This window comes from Coffea eugenioides, chromosome 6 (assembly GCF_003713205.1).
Source record: "Coffea eugenioides isolate CCC68of chromosome 6, Ceug_1.0, whole genome shotgun sequence".
In the NCBI taxonomy this organism is placed as follows: domain Eukaryota; kingdom Viridiplantae; phylum Streptophyta; class Magnoliopsida; order Gentianales; family Rubiaceae; genus Coffea; species Coffea eugenioides.
The window spans coordinates 30937120-30957605 of NC_040040.1; the positions used below are offsets into that span (position 1 = coordinate 30937120).

The window sequence follows — 20486 nt, forward strand, 5'->3', positions numbered from 1 at the left end:
AGTGCTATTTCCACACTTGCTCATCGATCAATACCCAATTTCTTCCTCCAGGAATTTGGCCGATAACCAGTCCGGCAGCTAGGTCTTCCGGGGGTGGCAAGAAGAAGAAAAACAACAAGGTACTTGTCATAGTTGGAGTCACAGTTCCAGTTTTCGTTCTCATCTGGGCTGTAGTTTGCGTTCTTGCTATATTACATCAGGTATTTTACTTCATACGCCTGCTGCGCTTCTATCTTCTTTTTTTCACCATGAATTGGTTTACGGTACGTCCTCATATTTGGTAATGAAATTTGCATGCGAAACATGATTATACTAATAGTCTTATGCATTATTTATTTAGGAGCTGAAACTGTCAACAACGAACTGAACGAAGGCTAGAAAGCCAGACCAGAATCACCCAAAGCTGGAAGCCTGGGAAAACAATAGGAAACATGAAAACCATAAATTAGCATCAAACTATGATAAACAGTTAAACACGAAATAGATACTTACTGATGCTTGACGCAGTTAACACTAACCCAGGAAGCTTCGAAAACCCAGGCCAGATTGTGTCATAACTGCGCTGCCCAAAAATAGCTTCCTGATATGAGTCAAGGGCAAGTGCAGCTACCAAATGGAAAAATGGGTACTGGTAGCAACAAACCAACTTATGCAGGTGACAGTATTGAAAGAACTGTGAATTGGATGTATTCTTGATAAATTCAAAGTAAACACGAATAAAGAGGGATTGAAAACAATCGTTCTTGCAAGTGGAAGCTTTAATCATTTAATTCAAGCAATCATTTTGTAATTCCGGATGCTGGGTGGTCAAGACCATTTTTGCCTGGTGTATTTGTTCTGAAATTTGTCTAAGGCAGGCAGTCATGGGGAAGGCCACTGGCCAATTTTGTATTGTCTTCTTGGTTATAAGCTTATAGTTGCTTTCATATATGCTTAATCAGATCAAGCGCTAAGTTATTGTAACCAGCTTTCCTTTATTTAATGGCACTACACGTAGAACGAGGTTTAGTATTCTTTGAGGCAATTGTAACAATCTGAGAGCATTTTCTTGTTCTTTTGTGGATTTTGGCTTTCAACATTAAAAGGGATATGGCAGAATTTCATTTCCTAAATAGATGGTCCTATGAACCAACTACTTGGTGGGTTGGCGACGAGTGAATCATAAGTAACCTGTACCACAAAGTAACCACCAAGTGAGTATATGGTTTCAAAGGGCTTTCATATTGACGTGCTAATCCAAAGTCACAGATCTTCAACTCACCACAATTATTTAAAAGTATATTTGATGTCTTTAAATCTCTGTGCAAAACCCAGTTATCATGAAGATACTTAACACCCTCAAGAAGCTTTTGGTCACAGTTTCAGTTCCCACAATTATTTAAAAGTATATTTGATGTCTTTAAATCTCTTTTGGTGATAGTTTCAGTTCCCAAATACAAATAGTCTTAAGCATCATTGATTCTACTAAAATTATTGCATTGCATCAAAATCATTTAAATTTACAATTGATCCACTATAATGTGTCCCGAATCACTAATTATTTTTAAATATCTCATTTTAGGATGGACGCCGGTAGCGGTAGTAACTCACAATGTTCACCGGGGGGAGCATTCAATAGTGAGGAATCTGCAAGTCAACCCCAAGGTCATAGGCAGAAGACGGATATAGCACGGGGATATGTTTCTGAGGGCAGAAATGCACAAGGAAGAAAAACCATGACATGCACTTATTGTTTTAAAGTATTTTACGGGGGTGGCATCCACCGAATGAAGCAACACTTAGCAGGAGTAACGGGCAGTATTACTTCATGTGTACATGTTGATCCAACAGTGAGGCTTGCAATATTAACATCTTTGCAAGAGAATGATAAAAAAATCTAAAGAAAAAAGAGGAGATTTTGGGGTCGAAAATGCTTTTGGTCAACCAGTGCACGAATTTGTTGGTGATGAAGTGCAAGAGGTTCTACCTCCTCGAGTAAGGGATATTTCAATGAATGAGGCTGGTACATCATTAGGTAAAGGAAAGAGAAAAACCATTGCTCCTACAGGTGTTCGTGCTTTCTTTAAGGGTGGACGTGATAGTTCTCAACCTACTATCAAAGCTTGTTTGCAAAGTAAGGATAAATGGCAAAATACTGATATGGCCATTGCTCTTTGGTTCTATGATGCATGTATTCCCATTAATGCTATTAATTCTCCATTTTTTCAAAAAGCTATCGATCAAATGGCATCAATGGGTCATGGTTATAAAGCTAAATCTTATCATTCTTTGCGAGTCACTTTGTTACAAGATGCTAAGAAAGATGTGCAGTTAGTTGTTGATTCATTTCGAAATACTTGGGCTGAAACTGGATGCACTATAATGGGTGATGGATGGAAAGATAGTAGACAAAGACCATTGATTAATTTTTTGGTTTATTGTCCTAAGGGTATATCTTTTATTAAGTCTATAGATGCATCGGACATTGTGAAAAATGCAGAAAATTTGTGCAATCTGTTTGTTCAAATTGTTGAAATGGTTGGTTCCAAAAATGTGGTGCATTTAGTCACTGATAATGCTAGCAATTATAAGGCTGCTGGAACTTTATTAAATGAAAGATATCCAACTATTTGCTGGTCTCCATGTGCTGCCCATTGTATCAATTTGATTTTGAAGGATATTGGTGAAATGGGTACTGTTAAAACTCTAGTGTCTCTTGCTTCTACAGTAACTGTTTTTGTGTATAATCATAAATATGTTCTGAATTGGTTGAGAAAAACTGATGGTGGAAGGAGATTATTCGTCCGGGGGAAACTCGATTTGCCACCACTTTTATTGCACTAAAGAGCTTACATGATCACAAAGACAGCTTACAAGCTTTAGTCACTAGTGGAGATTACAAAAAGTTCTTGAAAATGAACAAAGGAAAAGAGGTCAAACAAATTGTTTTGGATGATAGATTTTGGAATAATTGTTTGATTACAGTGAGAATAATGGGTCCTATTATTCGGTTGTTGAGAGTTTGTGACACTGATGAAAGGCCTTCTTTGGGGTATGTGTATGAAGGTATGTTTAGAGCAACTACTGGAATCAAGAAGTTGTTCAGGAATAATAAAAGGCTATATAAGCCTTACATTGATATCATCAATGACCGATGGGATAGGATGTTGAGGAAAAATTTGCATGCTACGGCATATTTTTTAAATCCCTCTTTTCAATATGACACTGCCACATTCTCTACACATCCAGAAATTACAAATGGTTTGTTAGATTACATAGAATCAAATGTGGATTGGTGCAGTGAGAAAAATTTAACAAAAGAAATTGGAATGTATCGAGAGCGGGAGGGAAGTTTTGGCAGAAAACTTGCTATTCTTACTAGCAAGAAAGATAGACCAGGTAATTTATATTTTTCTAGCATTTAAATCTTTCTAATGAATATATCTAATTTATAAATATTTTGTTTATATTTAAATTTTGAATATGACAGAGAATTGGTGGAAACTCTTTGGTTGTGATGCTCCCAACTTACAAAAACTTGCAATTCGGGTTTTGAGTCAAACAGCTTCTTCTTCAGGATGTGAGCGTAATTGGAGTGTTTTTGAACGTATTCATAATAAGAAAAGGAATAGGTTGGAGCATCAAAGGCTCAATGATCTTGTATATGTGCATTACAATTTGCGTTTGTAGTATAGGTATATGTAAATGGTTTATTTTTATAAATAACATTTCATTCTTTTTAAGAAAATATATTAGTACTAACTAAGTGTATATGTTGTATATATACATATATATATGTTGTAGGCATAATCAGCAAAAGAGATCGTATGATCCCGTTGATTATGAGTCAATTGACAAAACAGAATTCTGGATGGTTGAAGAAAAACAAGAAGGGGAGCTTGATTATGAGGAGTTAGAAGAAGAACTTGAAGAACCTCCAATTCATGGTCAATGTTCAAATTCTGAACAACTTGAAGGTTAGTCTGACATAAATCATTAGTTTGATGCAAAAATAAAGCTAGTATGATATGATATTCAATTGTTGAATATGTATATAATTAAATATGCTGATTTTTTAGATGATGGAGATGAAGCAGAAGATGTTGATTTAGAAACATTTCAGCGTCAAAACTTTTTTAATGATGAAGATGATGATTGGCATTAAATATTCAAATGGTAATTGGTATAGAATTATTTGTACTCTTTTATTTTTATTTTTAAGATTTGTATCAGTTGGTGTGATGAAACTAATATGATTTTATACTTTTATCACTTGTCAATGATTCATATAATGGTCTTGGATGATGATGATGACTTGTCAAGATGGCTTTTTTTGAAATTTTGTTGTCCCAGAATTATGAAGAAGATTATAGAAACCTCAGAAATTGGACTCGTTTGGACCTTTTGATTGTTTTCTAGACTTGTATTATTTTTTGTTAATTCTAATATTTAGACAATTGGACATGTAAATTTGATAACTATGTTAATTGTGTGTGTGTTAATTGTTGGATATTGCTCTTATATTTATTGTGGTTCAGCATTTATATCTTATTCTGTGCATAGGTGTGTGTGTCTATATATATATTTATTTATTTATTTATTGGATTCTGGTTGAACCGGTCCGATCGGTTGAAATTCGACCCTTTCATCCCACCGGTTCGATTAACGGTCCGGGTTTGAAAACATTGCCTATTTCTTTTTTTTTTTCTTTTCAAGGCACAAATTTAGAGTAAACCAAAATGTTAAATTCCTATTTGAGATTTGCCTTGCAAACTTTCATTTTATTTTTGAATTTGAAAAGATAAAAAAATTGAAAATTTTAGTTGCGAAAATTTTCTTTCTTTTTTTTTTAAAAAAAATGATGAACCCAATTTAATAAAAATAGCTAACTATCATTTTGCGAAATTTGGTTAAAAAATAAATAAAATAAATTTAAAATTTTGATGTCTACAGTTTGCCCTTGTTTATTTGAGTTTCGAAAAAACTCGAGACAAAGACGTAGACACCAAATGCCTACCTATTATTCTGCTGAGAACTGAAACAAGCAAACATATAAAGGTCAATGGGACAAAACTCGAGTCTGTCATAAAATCAGTCAGTGGCATAAAATCCGAACCTGCCATAAAGTTGAAAAATTATTGCAGAATGCTTTTTGTAAAACTTCGAAAACTTTGATGGAGATAGATAACTCTTCTAAAAAACATTTGCTCCAATGTGATGTGATTGGGCATTTGGACCTGCAAAAGAGAAATAATTATAATGATAGATAATGTCACTATCATCCGATCAATCCTACTTTCAAGAAATGTGTAAACATGACTATTTGAACGTTCTTCCCCGATGTAGCGTAAACTCAACTTCGCTCCGCGAAATGTATCAAGTTTTCTTAACTTTCAATGCTAATCAGAAATGACATTTGGTATCCAAGCACTTTCAATAAATCACAGGGATTGCCATTTGATAAATTCAACGCGATAAATGAGATCACAAAATACATGAAAAAATATTTTATTTACACAAAAATGATGAAAATCCTAGTAATGTGAAAACAACCATTTACCTTTATTGAAAGAAAATTAATTTTAGAGAAATGAATCTGTAAACTCAACAGTTTATGCTTGATGAACCAAAGCACTTTGATCTCAAACAAAATGCCACGTTTGACCCTTTGGATATCGTCTATCCGGAGTTCAATGCTGGCAACAAAACCACGACGTGAAGAGAAATTCAAATGAACTGAGTCACCAGCCATTCAATTCCATGCTCACTTTTCTCATAAAACCCAACCTTAGCGCCCTTTCCGATTTTCACTAAAGCTACCCCCACCTTTTTGCTTTTACTTTCATCAATTTTTTCTTTTTGCTTTTCCTTTCATCATTTTTTTTTCTTTTTTTTACAAGATGCCCTTTCTGGTTTTCATCTAATGACCAAATCTTGTCGATAGCCTTTATCAATTCAGACATGTTTTTAAGAAATGATGACATTAGTACGACAATCCTTTCCTTGCAAAATTGGTGAAGGTATATTGATATCATTTGCCATGTGATTAAAAAATTTCCTGAAAGAGGTGATGTAAAGAACGGAAGTCAGGACTTTCAATTTTTCGTAATATGGTCAGGTGAGGTGCTAAGAAAAGTTTAAGACTCGAAGGCAGATTTTATAAGTGTTTAAATCACCTGAGGTCACATTTTCATATTAACCCTACTTAGGATTAAACTAAAATTGCCCCGATTTGTTCCCAACTGAGGTTCCATTTTTTAATTTTCTTTTCCTTCTATTCATCTATCACTTTTCACGTCTTGAGGTTTTTCTTTCCTTTTCTTTCAAGTCAAACTTGCCCCAATGTGGAGTTTGCGATTCTAGGGGTTGCTAAACGAAATAATTTATTCTAAAAGTTCAAAAGGAATAACTAGAGATAGAATGCTTAATTGGAAAGAAAAAAGGCCTGACTTTCATTCCATTCTTCGCATTAATCTTGAAAGGAAACTTCCATTTATCAGATGAAGAATTTCTTACACATATCCGAATTGATCGGTTGAGGGAAAACTTGTCTATCCATTTCTGCGAGAACAAGTGCTCCACTAGGCAATACCTTCTTGACGATAAAAAGGCCCTGTCAATTTGGTGCAAACTTGCCTTTGGCCTCCTCTTGCACTGGCAAAATTCGTTTCAACACTTTGTCTTCCTTTTTCGAATAGTCGCGGTTTGACTTTCTTGTTGTAAGCACGTGTCATTCTCTTTTAATAGCACTGACCATGACAAATGGTATTTAACCTTTTCTCATCAATCAAAGACAACTGCTCATGACGTTGTTTAATCCAATCAGTTTCATCTAGTTTGGTCTTTATTAGTATGCGCAATGAAGGAATTTCGATCTTAACTGGCAAAACTGCTTCCATTTCGTACATGAGGTTGTAAGGCGTTGCCCCAGTAGAAGTTTAAATAGAAATTCTATTTGTCATTATTCATAGGGGAGTTTTCGTGCCAATCACGATGTCTTTCGATCATTTTACGGATTATCTTTTTTAAGTTCTTGTTCGCTACCTCCGCAGTTCCATTCATCTGTGGTCTATAAATAGTAGAATTTCGATGCCTGATTTTGAACTGTTCGTATAATCCATCCGCCATGTCATTGTTGATATTTTTTGCATTGTCGGTGATTAATGTCTCTGGCACACCAAAACAACAAATGATATGTTTCCTTAGAAAATCTGTCACCACCTTTTTAGTCACGTGCTTGTGAGATTCAGATTCGACCCATTTGATAAAATATTCAATTGGCACCAAAATAAATCGATGCCCGTTTGAAATAGGAGGGTCAATGGTTTCAATTACATCTATACCCCACATTGAACATGGTCAGAGAGCAATCACACTGTGTAATTCTGTGGGAGGAGTGCATATAACATTTCCTGCAATTGACATTTAATGCATTTTCTAACAAAATTTACACAATCATGCTTCATAATAAACCAAAAATATCCTGTTCTCATGATCTTTTTTGCCAATAAATGTCCATTTATATGTGATCCACATACACCACTGTGAACTTCTTTCATCAAATAATCTGCTTCATCTTCATCAACATATCTTAGAAGGCCCAAGTCTGACGTTCTTTTATATACCACTTCTCCATTTAAGAAAAACTTGGATGATAATTTGTGCAAGAAACTTTTAGCATTGTATCAGCACCTGGAGGATAGGACCCGATTTTGATAAATTCCTTAATATTGCTGTACCAGGGACGACCATCAGAAGATTTTTTCATAACTAGATAATGTGCAGGCTTTTCTTGTAATTGAATCTGGATAGGTTCAATCACCAACTCATCTGGTGTTGAATCATTGAAGATAAAGTGGCCAAAGCAACAGTAAAAACATTTCAAGCACGTGAAATATGACTGAACTCCAAACTTCTGAATTTGTTTGCCAAATCCAGTAAATTGCAATAATATGGCAAAATCGTTGAATCTTGAGTTATCTATTCTTTGAGCGTATGATGCACGAGCAAATCGGAATCACTGAACACTATTAAATTCTTGATCTCCATCTCCAATGCCATTTTTAGTCAAAAAATGCAAGCTTCATATTCAACTATATTGTTAGTGCAGAAAAATCGCAGTTTAGCAGAATCGAGATAATGTTTTCTTTCAGGCGATTCTAAAACAGCTCTGATCCCAACTCCGAAAGAATTTGAAACACCATCAAAGAATAGTCTCCACTCAAAGCATTGCTAATTCATATCTTTCATTGTACCAACAAACAGGACCTCCTCATCCGGAAAATAAGTGTGAAGCGGTTGATAATCGTCTTCCCTTGAATTTTCAGCCAAATAATTTGCTATAACCTGCCATTTGATTGCCTTTTTCATGGTGAAGATGATATCGAATTCAGAAAGGATCATTTGCCATTTAGCCATGCGTCTGGTCAGCATTGATTTCTCCAATAAGTACTTCAAAGTATCTGAACGAGAGATAAGATAGGTGGTGTGACTAAGCAAATAATGCCTCAGTTTCTAAGCTGCCCAAGCCAATGCACAGCAATTCCTCTCAAGAAATGAGTATTTTGCCTCGTAAGGTGTGAACTTCTTGTTAAGATAATAAATGACTTGCTCTCTTTTCTCAGAATCATCATACTACCCCAAAATACATCCCATAGCCTCGTCGAGTACAAACAGATACATAATCAACGGTCGATCCGGCTTAGGTGGCACTAAAACCGGAGGGTACAACAAGTAATTCTTGATCTTATCAAAAGCTTGCTGGTATTTTTCACTCCAATACAATGACACATTCTTCTTCAATAATTTAAACAAAGGCTCACATGTAGAAGTCAATTGCCAATAAAATTAATCTTTCCCAAGAAACTCTTCACATTTTTTGTGTTTTTGGCACTGGCATCTCACGAATTGCTTTAATCTTTGTCGAATCTATCTCTATGCTTTTTTTTACTGACAATGAACTCTAATAATTTGTCGGCAGGAGCCCCGAAAGCGCACTTCGCAAGATTTAATTTCAAATTATATTTTCTCAATCTTTCAAATAATTTTTTCAAATCAACCAAATGATTCTCCATTTTCTTGGATTTGATTATGATGTCATCCACATAAACTTTCATCTCCTTATAAATCATATCGTGAAACAAGGTGGTCATGGTCCTTTGATAAGTAGTTCCAACATTTTTCAATCCGAATGGCATTACTCGGTAGCAAAATGTTCCTCATGGAATGATAAAAGTAGTTTTCTCTCTATCCTCTTCTACCATTAGAATTTGATGGTATCCGGCGAAACAATCACCAAAAGATTCGATCTCATGTCCAGCGGTGTTGTCCAAAAGGATATGTATGTTTGGCAAGGCAAAATCATCTTTCGGACTAGTCTTGTTCAAATATCAGTAGTCAACGCATACACTCACCTCTCCACTTTTTTTTGGGATAGGGACTGGATTTGAAAGTCAAATAGGATAATGAGATACCATGATAATCCTAGAATTGAGTTGCTTCTCAATTTGCTCCTTGATTTTGAGACTTATGTCCAGTTTAAATTTGCGAGACTGGATTTGGGTCCATTGGTAATTTGTAAACCACTATATCTGTTGAAATGCCCATCAAATCATCATACGACCAAACAAACACATCTTTAAACATGGTTAAAAATTCAATCATCTTTTTTTTCTGCTTCTTATTCAAATGAATGTTAATTTTTATCTCATTAACGTCGATCTCAGTGCCAATATTAATGATTTTTATTTTTTCTAAGTTCGATTTGGATTTCTCTTCATATTGTTCAAGATTCTTTAACAAAGACTCAGACTCTTTCTTGTTATCGCTCTCGTATTGAATTTCTGATTCCATAATTTCGAATTCGTGAGAGATATCGAGATTGCAGTCATCAAATTCCGGAATACTAATATCCAAATGGTCAATGTGTTTTATTTTTGATCATCTGAAAAAGAATGAAATAGATATAACAATGCATAAGTAAAATAATTGGAAAATGAACACTGTGAATTTCAAATAAAGGACAAAACGTCATAATATGTTACTTAACAAAAGATACGCTACTTAACATAAGACTTGTATTGAAAAGACATTTGATTCAAAATCATTTACAAAACTGAAAAGCAAAAGATGAACAATGCCAATGATTTCTTTCATAACTCTAAACCAAAAGCAATCCCCTAGATTTACCAAAATTTCCTTCGAGAGGGAAGAAAATCAATGGTCCAATTCTTCATTAATTCCCTGGAGACCTCTGAAAATTCTGGATTCTCTGACAGCTCACCCTCATAAGTAACCCCCATGAATAGTTTAGACAAACTGATATCCACTTTATCGATCGGATCTAATTACTTCCGATGGATGGAAAAAAATGTAGTGTAATGGTGGGATACTCCTGACAATTTACTTTCCTTCTTTTTCCGCTCTCTTGTAATCCAACATTTCTTTCTTGTCCGTGGAAGTAAGTTGAAACCCTAGTCCAAAGGTGTCCTTTTTTCCTTAAAACTCTATTGGTTCTAGAATTCCCTGCAAGTTATGCCCGAGATCCTCGCCTATCTCGTATTCTCCTCGAATTATTTTTTTAGCCATCATAACGCTGGCTTCTGACAAATTCATTCCCACCACTAACTTGTCTTTAGATACCTAACTTACTGAAACGATATCAGCTATATGGTGAGAAGAAACTAGAGCTTTTCTACAACTTTCCTCTTTTGGTCTGGGATTGACGATCATAGTACAATCATCTTCTGTAAATACTGTGATTAATTGATCATTCACTACAAACCTCAATATCTGATTGAGCGAAGATGGTATAGCACCCGAAGCGTGAATCCAAGGTCGTCCAAGTAGAATATTATAAACACTTGAGAAATTCATGACTTGGCATATGACTTGGAATTGGGCAAATCCTATTTCCAGTACTAAGTCCATTTTTCCCATTGATTCTCTTTTTGCACCATCAAATTCCCTCACCACAGTTGGACACAGCCGAAATTTAGTTTCTTGAAATCCCAATTTAATCAAAGTATTCTATGGACAAATATTCAAAACAGATCCGTTGTCTATCAAAACTCTCGGCAACAACTTCCTATTACAATGGACTGAAATATACAATGCCCTGTCATGTCTAATTCTCTCAGAAGTTAAATCCTCATCAAAAAAAGAAATCTGATTTGAAGCCAAAACATGTTCGACTACATGGATGAATTTGTCAACCGGAATATTATTAGACACTTGAGTCTCAATTAACACCTTGAATAGAACTTCTCTATGAAGTTTCGAAATTAAGAGTAGATTCAACATAGAAATTTAAGCGGCATTTTATTCAATTGCTCGATCACTTTATACTCGGTTTTTTTCAACATCCTAAGAAAATTGAATGTCTCTTCTTCAGTCACAGCTGGTCTTATTGGCGCGGCATTTTTCTTTACTTTTGATGGCTCGTTAACCACAGGCTCACGACGGTCACCTATTTCTTTAGCATTTCTTCTCCTTCACTCAATAAAATAGGTTCACTACAATTTCATGAAATTTTTTGTAGATTAAGAACAGGCGCTTGTTTAGGCAATTTGAGTACCACAAACTCTAAAGGCTCACATTCAAAAGGTATCACATCTAAAATAAAAGGATCAGCATTTTTCTTGACCTCGGAGGTTTCTTCTTCCAGTATGAATGGTTCTCTAATGACCCATATTACCCCAATTTCATCTATAATGTATTGAGTAGGTTTCTCAATCTCCTCATCAATAGTAATAACTCCAACAGTATCCTTGTGCGCAAGAAGAAAATTCTTGCTAATACTCGATCCTTGTTCATCTCTCTTTCTTAAAATTATGTCTCCGGCCTCAATCATATCTTGAATTTTATACTTAACTGCTCAACAATTGGTAGTAGAATACCCAGGAACTCCAGAATGATAAGCACAAAAAGATTGAAGATCATAACCAAGAGAAAATTCTCTAAGATAGACTTTAGGAGGTATCGTATCAATTTTTCCTGCAGCTTTAAACTGTTCAAATAACTGATCAATGGGCCGACATACATTGGTGAAAGTTCTATATGGGATTGGGTTTTGTGTATCATTGATTTGTTGATAGTTGTAGTTCTGGCTGGCTGGTGAAGCAGGTCTTAGATTATAAGGAGAGCGAGGTCTAGTTTGAAAGTTAGGCGGAGAAATATGAAATGGTATTGTGGGTGTGTTTGGGTAATATGGTTGGGGTTGATGATGGTTAATAGTGATATGATAAACAGGTTGAGAGCGTGGATGGTATGGGTAACGGGATGGATAGGTGGGATATTGCTGGTATTTAGGTCGGGAAGAAAGGCCTTGGTCCCAAACAAATGCAGCTTCCCTCTCTTTCTTTTTTGAACTAAAGTTTCTTGCTACTGTTGTTTTGATTTTGCAAAACTTCTAATTGCGATTTCAGAGTTGATACATTAACAATCTTTTTCACTCTTACAAACTCATCATACTCCTCTAATTTGTTAATAATTTCTGCAAATGAGCATCCAGTCATGCGAATTTTTTTTTCAAAATATGGTGGGTCATGAGTTTTGATAAATGTACGAACAATTTCTTCTTCATTTATAGGAGGTTTCACCTTGACAGCTAATTTCCTCCATCGCTTTGCATATGTCTTGTGATCCTCATATGGCTTCCTTTTAGTCCCCTCAAGTGTGGTCCTCGTCGGAGCAAACTCACAATTATACTCATATTGTCTTATAAAAGTGGTTGACAAATCCAACCATGTCCTCATCTCTTCAGCCTTCAAATTAGAGTACCAATCCAGTACATCGCCTTCTAAGCTTTCGGAAAACAATCGAACTGGCAAATTCTCGTCATTTACTGGTTTTCCTAATTTGTTTGCAAACATTCGGAGATGTGTCTTGGGATTGCCCGTTTCGTTATACTTGCTGAATTTGGGTGTTTTAAAACCCACAGGCAGTCACATATCAAGAAACAGACACAATTCATTATAGTCCAAATCTCCTTGTTTGCTCAAGCCTTAGCTCTTCCTCATGAACTCGTCAAACCGATCCAACCTCTTTAATAGATTCTTATCAATTGATGCGGAGGATTCCCCTACTTCAACTTTTTCTTGTGCACCGGTGTCTAGCGTGAATGGTTATGCTGTGGAATAATAATGTGGTTTTTGAGGTTCAAGTGACATGTTCAGACTAATAGGTGGATAATTTTGAGGAACTTGAACGTGAGAAGAATTGATTTGGATATGGATGTATAGGTATATGGTAGGCCAAGAATGGAATAAGTGAAAGTTTCCTCAGGTGAATTTATGAAATGTGAAGCAAAAAGGGTTTGAGTATGGGATATGGGTAGTGGTTGAGGTTCAGATTGACTAGCAAGTAAGGGATCATGTTGGACACCGCTACTGTTACTAGCAGCCAACTAATCAATTATGCGCCGTTGTGTAGTCATCTCCATGCTTAACTCATTGAATTTGTTTAACACTTCGCTCAGTTGATCTCCCAGATTCGCAAGATCGGCTAATGGCGTTGTTGCAGACCTATCGGATGATTCAGAATGTGCACTCATATTTACATTATTTCTCGAAACTCAACTACGCGATCGTGTAATGATGGAATTTTTTCATGTAGCTATATTTGCAATTACATGAAAATTTAGGAAAAATCTTATTTAGATTTCCCTCTTGATTAACTGTTGACATAAAGAAAGAAAAAGAAAAAGATGCGAGTTAGAAATAATTAAAGCAATTCGGATGCATGTCCTATTGAGGAATCATTTTTGTGTCAAGGGTAGGCCTAACATGATGCAACACATTCGAAGTGGGACCTGTTTATCAAACCTGCTTTTGACCACCATTTTGCACAAAAGAAAAGTCATTTCAAATTTTTAAATTTTCATTTTTATAAACATTATTTACATCATTCCTCGGAGATGGTCTCGTACAAAGTCATTAAACCTTTTCAACCTATCTATTACAGCATCTTTGGATTCTCTGGTATAGGGATTCTTCATGTGTTCCACTTGATCGTACAGTTCCCCACATTTTCTCTTCAATTCTTGGTGTTTCTCTCGCATCTTTTCACATACCCCCTTATGTTTCTCTGCCATCTCTTTGCTAGTTTTGACGGATTCTTTTAGTTGCAAATTTTCTCTGTCTTTGGTTTCAATAATGGCTATCAATTTCTTGACCTCCTCGGATGATTTGTCTTGCAATTCTTGCGTACCAAAACCCTTAAACCAATCCTCATACTGCGGAGTTACTAAACCCTTTTGCTTGAGTTCCGGACTATACTTGACGTGCTCGTCGTCGGACAATATCCTCCAGGCCTCAATGTTAGGAATCTTCATCGGAATTTCACTTGGACACATCCCTTTGTCAAAAACAATGGTGAATTCAATTAAATCAAATGTATGCGGTAATTCTTGAATGCGGCCCAACTGTCGGAGAAACCTCTTCGGAGTATAAGCCATGATACCTTGGGTGCCTAGCAATGAAATGAAATCTAATGCTTTGGTACGAAGTACGGGTTTAACACAATTAGTCCAATCTAAAATCTAGCTAACATTCTGATCAAGAAGTTTTTTAAGAAATCCACATACTCAGATGCATTACTCGGCAAACCATGTTCGTTAACCATTTTATGATGCGTGACTATCCAATTATACCCAGATATTGGCAAATTATCAGGAATAGGTGATCGTCTCATAAAGTGCTCCATAGCCCAGATGTGCAGAACTAAATTTGATCCATGAAAGAATTTTCCACTTCTTTGGCAAGTAGTGCAAACTACAAAGATATCGGCTAAAATAATCGGAACAATAGAGTATTGCCTATCTTTTATTCCTAGAAACAAATCAAACATGACTTTAGTGAGTTTAAAAGCTATCTTCTTGTCTTTTCTTGGAAAAATGTAAGTTTTGGCCATAATCAATCCATATACCCACAGCCTATTACGCTTTCACATTGCCTCAGACGTAAATGAAAAATCTCCTAAGTGTCTCTCGAATCCATCTCACAATGCAAATCGGTCGAACAGGAATTTCACATCTATGCTTTGGTCAAACCCTTGTACTATGAATTCCTTTAACCCAGTGAAATGGCAGAACTCGGCCTTGCTAGACACAAACGGAAATATTACAGCGGTACCATGAATTGGTAAATTAAGAAGGTCAAATACCTCCTCAATTATAACGCTCATTTTCTTCTTGCCTAATCTAAATGCTGAGCAAATAGGGTCCCACAAATGTATCAAAGCCTCTACCAAGTAGCCGTCTGATTCTCCGATTGGTCTTAAGTGAGAGGCTACTTGGTTAATTTCACTAGGTGAAAGCAATGCGGGCCACCTCTGTACCTCAATCGGTGCTACTAATATTTGCTGGACTCGTCGAGGGCGTTCCATCTAGAGACAAGAAATTAGTGTCAAGTACTTTATCTACAGGTCCCATTTTTCCAGTTAAACTGGAATTTAAATGTGAAAATTCCAAAACAGTGTTTAATACCCATGGAAATATAGGGTTGACTTATTCTTAACATAGGATTCCTTAAATGACATTCCCTCTAAAGTTTATGCATGATGCCAATTTATCAAAGCAAGTGAAAACATGACCAAACGGGATCCTTTGTATGCAATTTGTATGACCTAAAGTGAAATTATTAACCTACGAATGCAATACATCAGAATTTAAACGTGCAATAACCTATCTAAGAGGATAGGTTCTAAAAGAGTATCATGCCAGAATTATTGTTTCTAAGGCTTATGAATGCAATAGAATAAGAAACAAAAAAAGGTTAGTTCAATTGATATATAACACATTAGAGTAAACAAAAATAATGTGAAAAATAGAAGGTAATTAAAGAAAGAAGGGTATGATCCCTCCCCTCGTGTCTAGTATTCCTAATAGGGTGAGGTAGATTCTAACCTAGGCAATTTCTAGAATGGATGTATGAGGTTGGGTTCACTAATGCATCTAAACTCGATTAAAGTTTCAGACTCCCAAACCTTCAGATCAAGAGGTGAAGGGTCATCAATCCCAAAACCTCTAGTCGGTGGTTCGAGTGATCCCTCGGATATTACTTCGCGTACGTCGTACCACGGCCACATGTCCAAGTGAATCGATTCTAATCCTAATAGGGTGGAGTGGTGTGACAACCACTAAAAGATAATAAGATGAGGGGTTGTAAATAAATAGCGTATGCACGTATGAAGTGCTCCTTTGAGGGGAGGGATTAAATACCATCAAATGTGGTGTGAAGGTTCTAGGGTGGCTATCCCTCCAAGATGCAAAATGCGATATAAAAAAGTAAATGAAAGTAAATAAACAAATTATTCATCACATACACGGATATCGAGAAACGATTACGTGTGTGAATGCAAGAAACTCTAAAAGAAAAAAAAAAAGCAACCTAAAACATCCTAATGTGATATGTGCAAAGGTTAGAAAAAAAAAAAGAATCGACTAAATCAAATGCTCGGACTCTCTAAAAGAAAGTCCCCAGTGGAGTTGCCAGTTATCGCGCCCCATTTTTTGAAATATAAAATTACGGGATATAAAAATGAATTTTTGATTAATTTTGAGTGAAAATGAGTTTTTGATTTTTAGAGAATAAATAAAGAAAAATTACCTAAAATGGGATTAAAAAAGTGCTACGGTTTTGGCCCAAAATAATAGTCTAATAAGGGTTTTTAAAAAAAATAGGAGTTGTCACTTGGTATTGAGTTAAGATGTACACCTAAAAATGAATAAAAAATAGATAAAAATCCTTTTTAGATGACTCCAAATCTTCAAAAAATAAGAGAAAAAGGTTCGAGAGTCACGGTTGCAGAAAGGGAAGACAAAGATTTGATCTAAGACACCCTTTCAACTTAACCAAGATTAGTTGCGTGATTTAGTCGAAAATTTTCTTAATTTAACATATAAAACTTATCACATTTGGATTTTACTAAATGGATGCAAACCTAAACCTAATGGATATCGGGAGGGTCGAAATATCTCTTCAAAGTTTAATTGGTGCGAATCACATTAATTATAATGCCCAAAATAATTCTTAGAAGAGGCCACGAATATGCAAAAAGTGAGACTCGAAGAAAAGAAAAAATTATAATATATAAGTATACGTGACCTAAAAAGAGGAATATAACATAACGGGTACGGGTGACTAAGATTCGTGATTCAATTTTCCTTTTTATAGAGGAGATACGAGCATGCTAAGGTTAAGAACCCATACTCGTCCATTTCTCATATTTGAAGGGTACTCTCATAATCCAATCAAACAAATGATCTAACCTATTTCTAATTTTCTTAAATGGAATGCAAGTCTAAATGTTATGTCTCGCACATAGGGATAAAGGGGATAATATATAGAGGAAATATCATGCAAAATGAGAAAGATTCTAAAAGTAGAAAATATGCATGAAATGTAGTGATTGTGTCACGCAAGCATGTGGTTCTAGCGTGTGGACGGCCCAAAGGGTCTAGCGTCGGATTAACCCATTTCTAAAAGTATTTACTAGCGCTAGACTAGTGAAAAATTGGGAAGAAAGACCATAACTAGTGTTGGACTAGTGTGGTGACATCATGCATTTATTATAACTATATAAATCATATAAAGTATAATAAAAGTAAGTAAACACATAATACACATAGAACACATAACACATACGCATAATTTCTAGATGCAAAACCCTAGTGAGAGCGAATAAACACGTAAACACACAAATATGCAAGCACACAAACAAATAAATGCAAATAAAAGTCTAACTATTATATTTGGGGCCCTAACTACAATGTACGGAGAAATTTTAAAATAATACCCTAACTATTATATATATCTAACTAAATACATTATTAGGAAGAATTAAAACCTATCTATTACATAGTCTATCTAAATACATGTCTTGAACTCCTATCTATTACAATTTGGCATTTAAATGCCTCTCAAATAATCATCAAAATTAAATTAAATATATGAAACTTAAAATAAATAAAATGAATAACTAAAAGAAAAAATCACTCAAAAACACATAAGAAGACATAAGAGGATTTAAATTAACAAAAGAAGATACCTCTCTTGAAGTCGTAGTTAATGAGGGTTGGATTTGCCCAATTTAACTCCAAAATTAATAAAAATGATCAAGACACCAATTTAATTAACAAATAAATCATAAAGAAATGGAAATAAATATGAAATCTATCAATTGAAGCATTCAAATGAAATATAATTAATAATTAAAAAAGATAAACAACTTGTATTTAAGAAATCAAAACTACCAGAGACCTAATTGCAGATATTAAGAAAGTTGTGGAGATTAAATTATAATTATTACAAAATTTAAGGTCAAAATGAAAGAAACTAAAGTTTAGGGACCTATTTACAATTAAATTAAGGATCTAATTGAAAGAAATTAAACATTTTTAGGGTCACAATAGAAATACTTGAAAGTACAGGGACTGATATACAAATTGCGTTACCAGATTACTTAACAAACCAGGCCATTGGGCCATCTTTGTTTCTTTTGGGCTACAACTCCTAATGGCCCAACAGAAATCCAAAGCAAAAGAACGGGCCAGTCAAACATTTTTACCCAAATGAATCCAACAAAAAAGATGTGTTTTTACCCTCCAAACCCATATCAAACCCAATCAAATTAAATCAAAACCCACTTCCAAAACCCAATCAAACTAAACCAAATCCAAACCTTAAACTATTTTACGAAAACCCAACAAGATAATAAATCAACTAAAAATCATTAACCCTAATTATGTACTAAACTCCAGAACTAATCTATCCAAAAACGTGGTCAAAACATAAGAAAAATGATTGAATTTTAAAAGAGTAAAATTGATTATTTTTCAAGTTTTTGGGCTATAATAGAATTAAGTAAAAGTTGGGGGGTTAAAATGAAATTTTAAAAAAATTCATGCAACAAATGCCAGGAACCCACGGTGCATCTTTTTTTTTTTTTTTTTTTTACAAATCAGATGAGTATATTCTTAAATGGTTAAATTAGTCATACAGTACTTTTCTCCTCCTTGTAATTTTTTTTTTTTTTTTTTTTTTTTTTAAGAAAATCAGATCTTTTATTAAAACCAGAAACAAGTACAAGAGACTTAGAGATTCCTAACCCCTATTGAAGCACTAATCTAAGAGACGGGACTTGAGCAACGTCCATAGCAATGCATCCCCGAACCTCTCTTGGTAGGAGCTGCGGCGAATCAAAAACCTTACTCGGACAACCTTGCAAAGCAGCCAACCTATCTGCAACCCCATTTGCTTCCCGGAAAATGTGCCGAAACGACACAGCAACCTGATCCAACAGGCGGCGAATCCGCCGTAGCACACTGCAATACAACCAACCTCCCAGAACCGATGATTTAACCAAGGACACAAGCACCGCCGAGTCCACCTCCACTAGAACCCCTCGTAAACCCCTGACCGCACACAATAAAAGCCCTTCTAATACAGCCAAAGCCTCAGCATGCAGCACCCCTTTGTCCCCAAACTCCTTATAGAAAGCAAAGATAACTCTACCCTGTGAGTCCCGTAACACTCCTCCTCCACTAGCCTTCCCGTTGACCACACTCGCATCCGTGTTTAGCTTGTAATGCCGGGACGGAGGCAATGCCCAGGTTACCACCACCGGTCGCCGCTTACGGGCTGTACCTGATGCTAACCGTGCCCACTCACAATCCTGGTCACCCCGAAACTGAACCTTATCCAACCTATTTGCTCTGCCCAGGTCGTGCAAGAAGTTGCCAATCTCCACGATGACCCCCCTTGCTGAAAAAACCTGGCCTTCGAACCGTGCCTTATTTCGTCCCTGCCATATGAACCATGTAACCACAAACGGTAGTACACACCGAATATGATGAGCAGGGACGCGAGTCAACGAAGTAGCCCACATCCTCCAAACAAGTTGAATATCATCCGGAGTGGATTGTAGAATGCCGAACTTACTTGCGAAATGTCCCCAAACCTCACTCGCTATTGGTCCATTAACGAACAGATGTGGCACTGATTCCTCCTCTTGGAGACAGCATGAGCACCTGGATACCACGGGCAGCCCACGTCTTCGCATCACCGAGTCCAAAGGCAGAAAGTTGTTCAGCAGCCTCCAAGCAAATATCGAAATTTTTAACGATGTACCCTTATTCCAAACCCACTGGGCCAAAGGCAATATGGTTCGACGTTGCCGACACAACTCCCAAGCCGAAGTCAAGGTAAACTGCCCTGTCGCCGACGTCGCCCACAGGATATGATCCTGCCCCTCCAGATCAAAAGGAATGTCCACTATCAATTCAACCAGATTGGCCGGGAGCCAGTGGAGAAGTCTGCCCCTGTTCCATCCGTCCCTATCTAGGAATTCTGCCACCAAAAAATGGGGTCTGTCCCTCTCCTCCGGAACCACTGCAGTTAAAGGGCCCAACTCGCACCACGTATCCAACCAGAAATCTACCATTCCCGGGCCGAGACTCCATGAAATCTGGGCCTCCGCCACCTCCCGTATACCCAGCAATCGCTTCC

At 36.1% G+C, this 20486-nt stretch overlaps 2 protein-coding genes across 2 annotated transcripts; both read left to right on the forward strand.

The window, feature by feature from the left end:
- Window positions 1-1863: 1863 nt before the first annotated feature.
- LOC113774050 lies at window positions 1864-2823 on the forward strand. The gene has a single exon (XM_027318625.1). The coding sequence runs from the start codon at window positions 1864-1866 to the stop codon at window positions 2821-2823; it is 960 nt and encodes a 319-aa protein (XP_027174426.1).
- Window positions 2824-2972: 149 nt separating this feature from the next.
- On the forward strand, window positions 2973-4144 carry LOC113774051. The gene is made up of 4 exons (XM_027318626.1): window positions 2973-3378; window positions 3470-3665; window positions 3784-3956; window positions 4059-4144. Exons 1-4 carry the CDS (start codon window positions 2973-2975, stop codon window positions 4142-4144), a joined length of 861 nt encoding a protein of 286 aa, XP_027174427.1.
- The last annotated feature ends 16342 nt before the right edge of the window (window positions 4145-20486 follow it).

Bases quoted from the DNA above. Each gene is read 5' to 3' on its own strand.
- LOC113774051 (XM_027318626.1), top strand. From the start codon at position 2,973: ATGGGTCCTATTATTCGGTTGTTGAGAGTTTGTGACACTGATGAAAGG. The intron at 3,666-3,783 runs GTAGTATAGGTA...TATATGTTGTAG, and splicing joins GTGCATTACAATTTGCGTTT to GCATAATCAGCAAAAGAGAT. The intron at 3,957-4,058 runs GTTAGTCTGACA...CTGATTTTTTAG, and splicing joins AAATTCTGAACAACTTGAAG to ATGATGGAGATGAAGCAGAA.
- LOC113774050 (XM_027318625.1), top strand. From the start codon at position 1,864: ATGATAAAAAAATCTAAAGAAAAAAGAGGAGATTTTGGGGTCGAAAAT.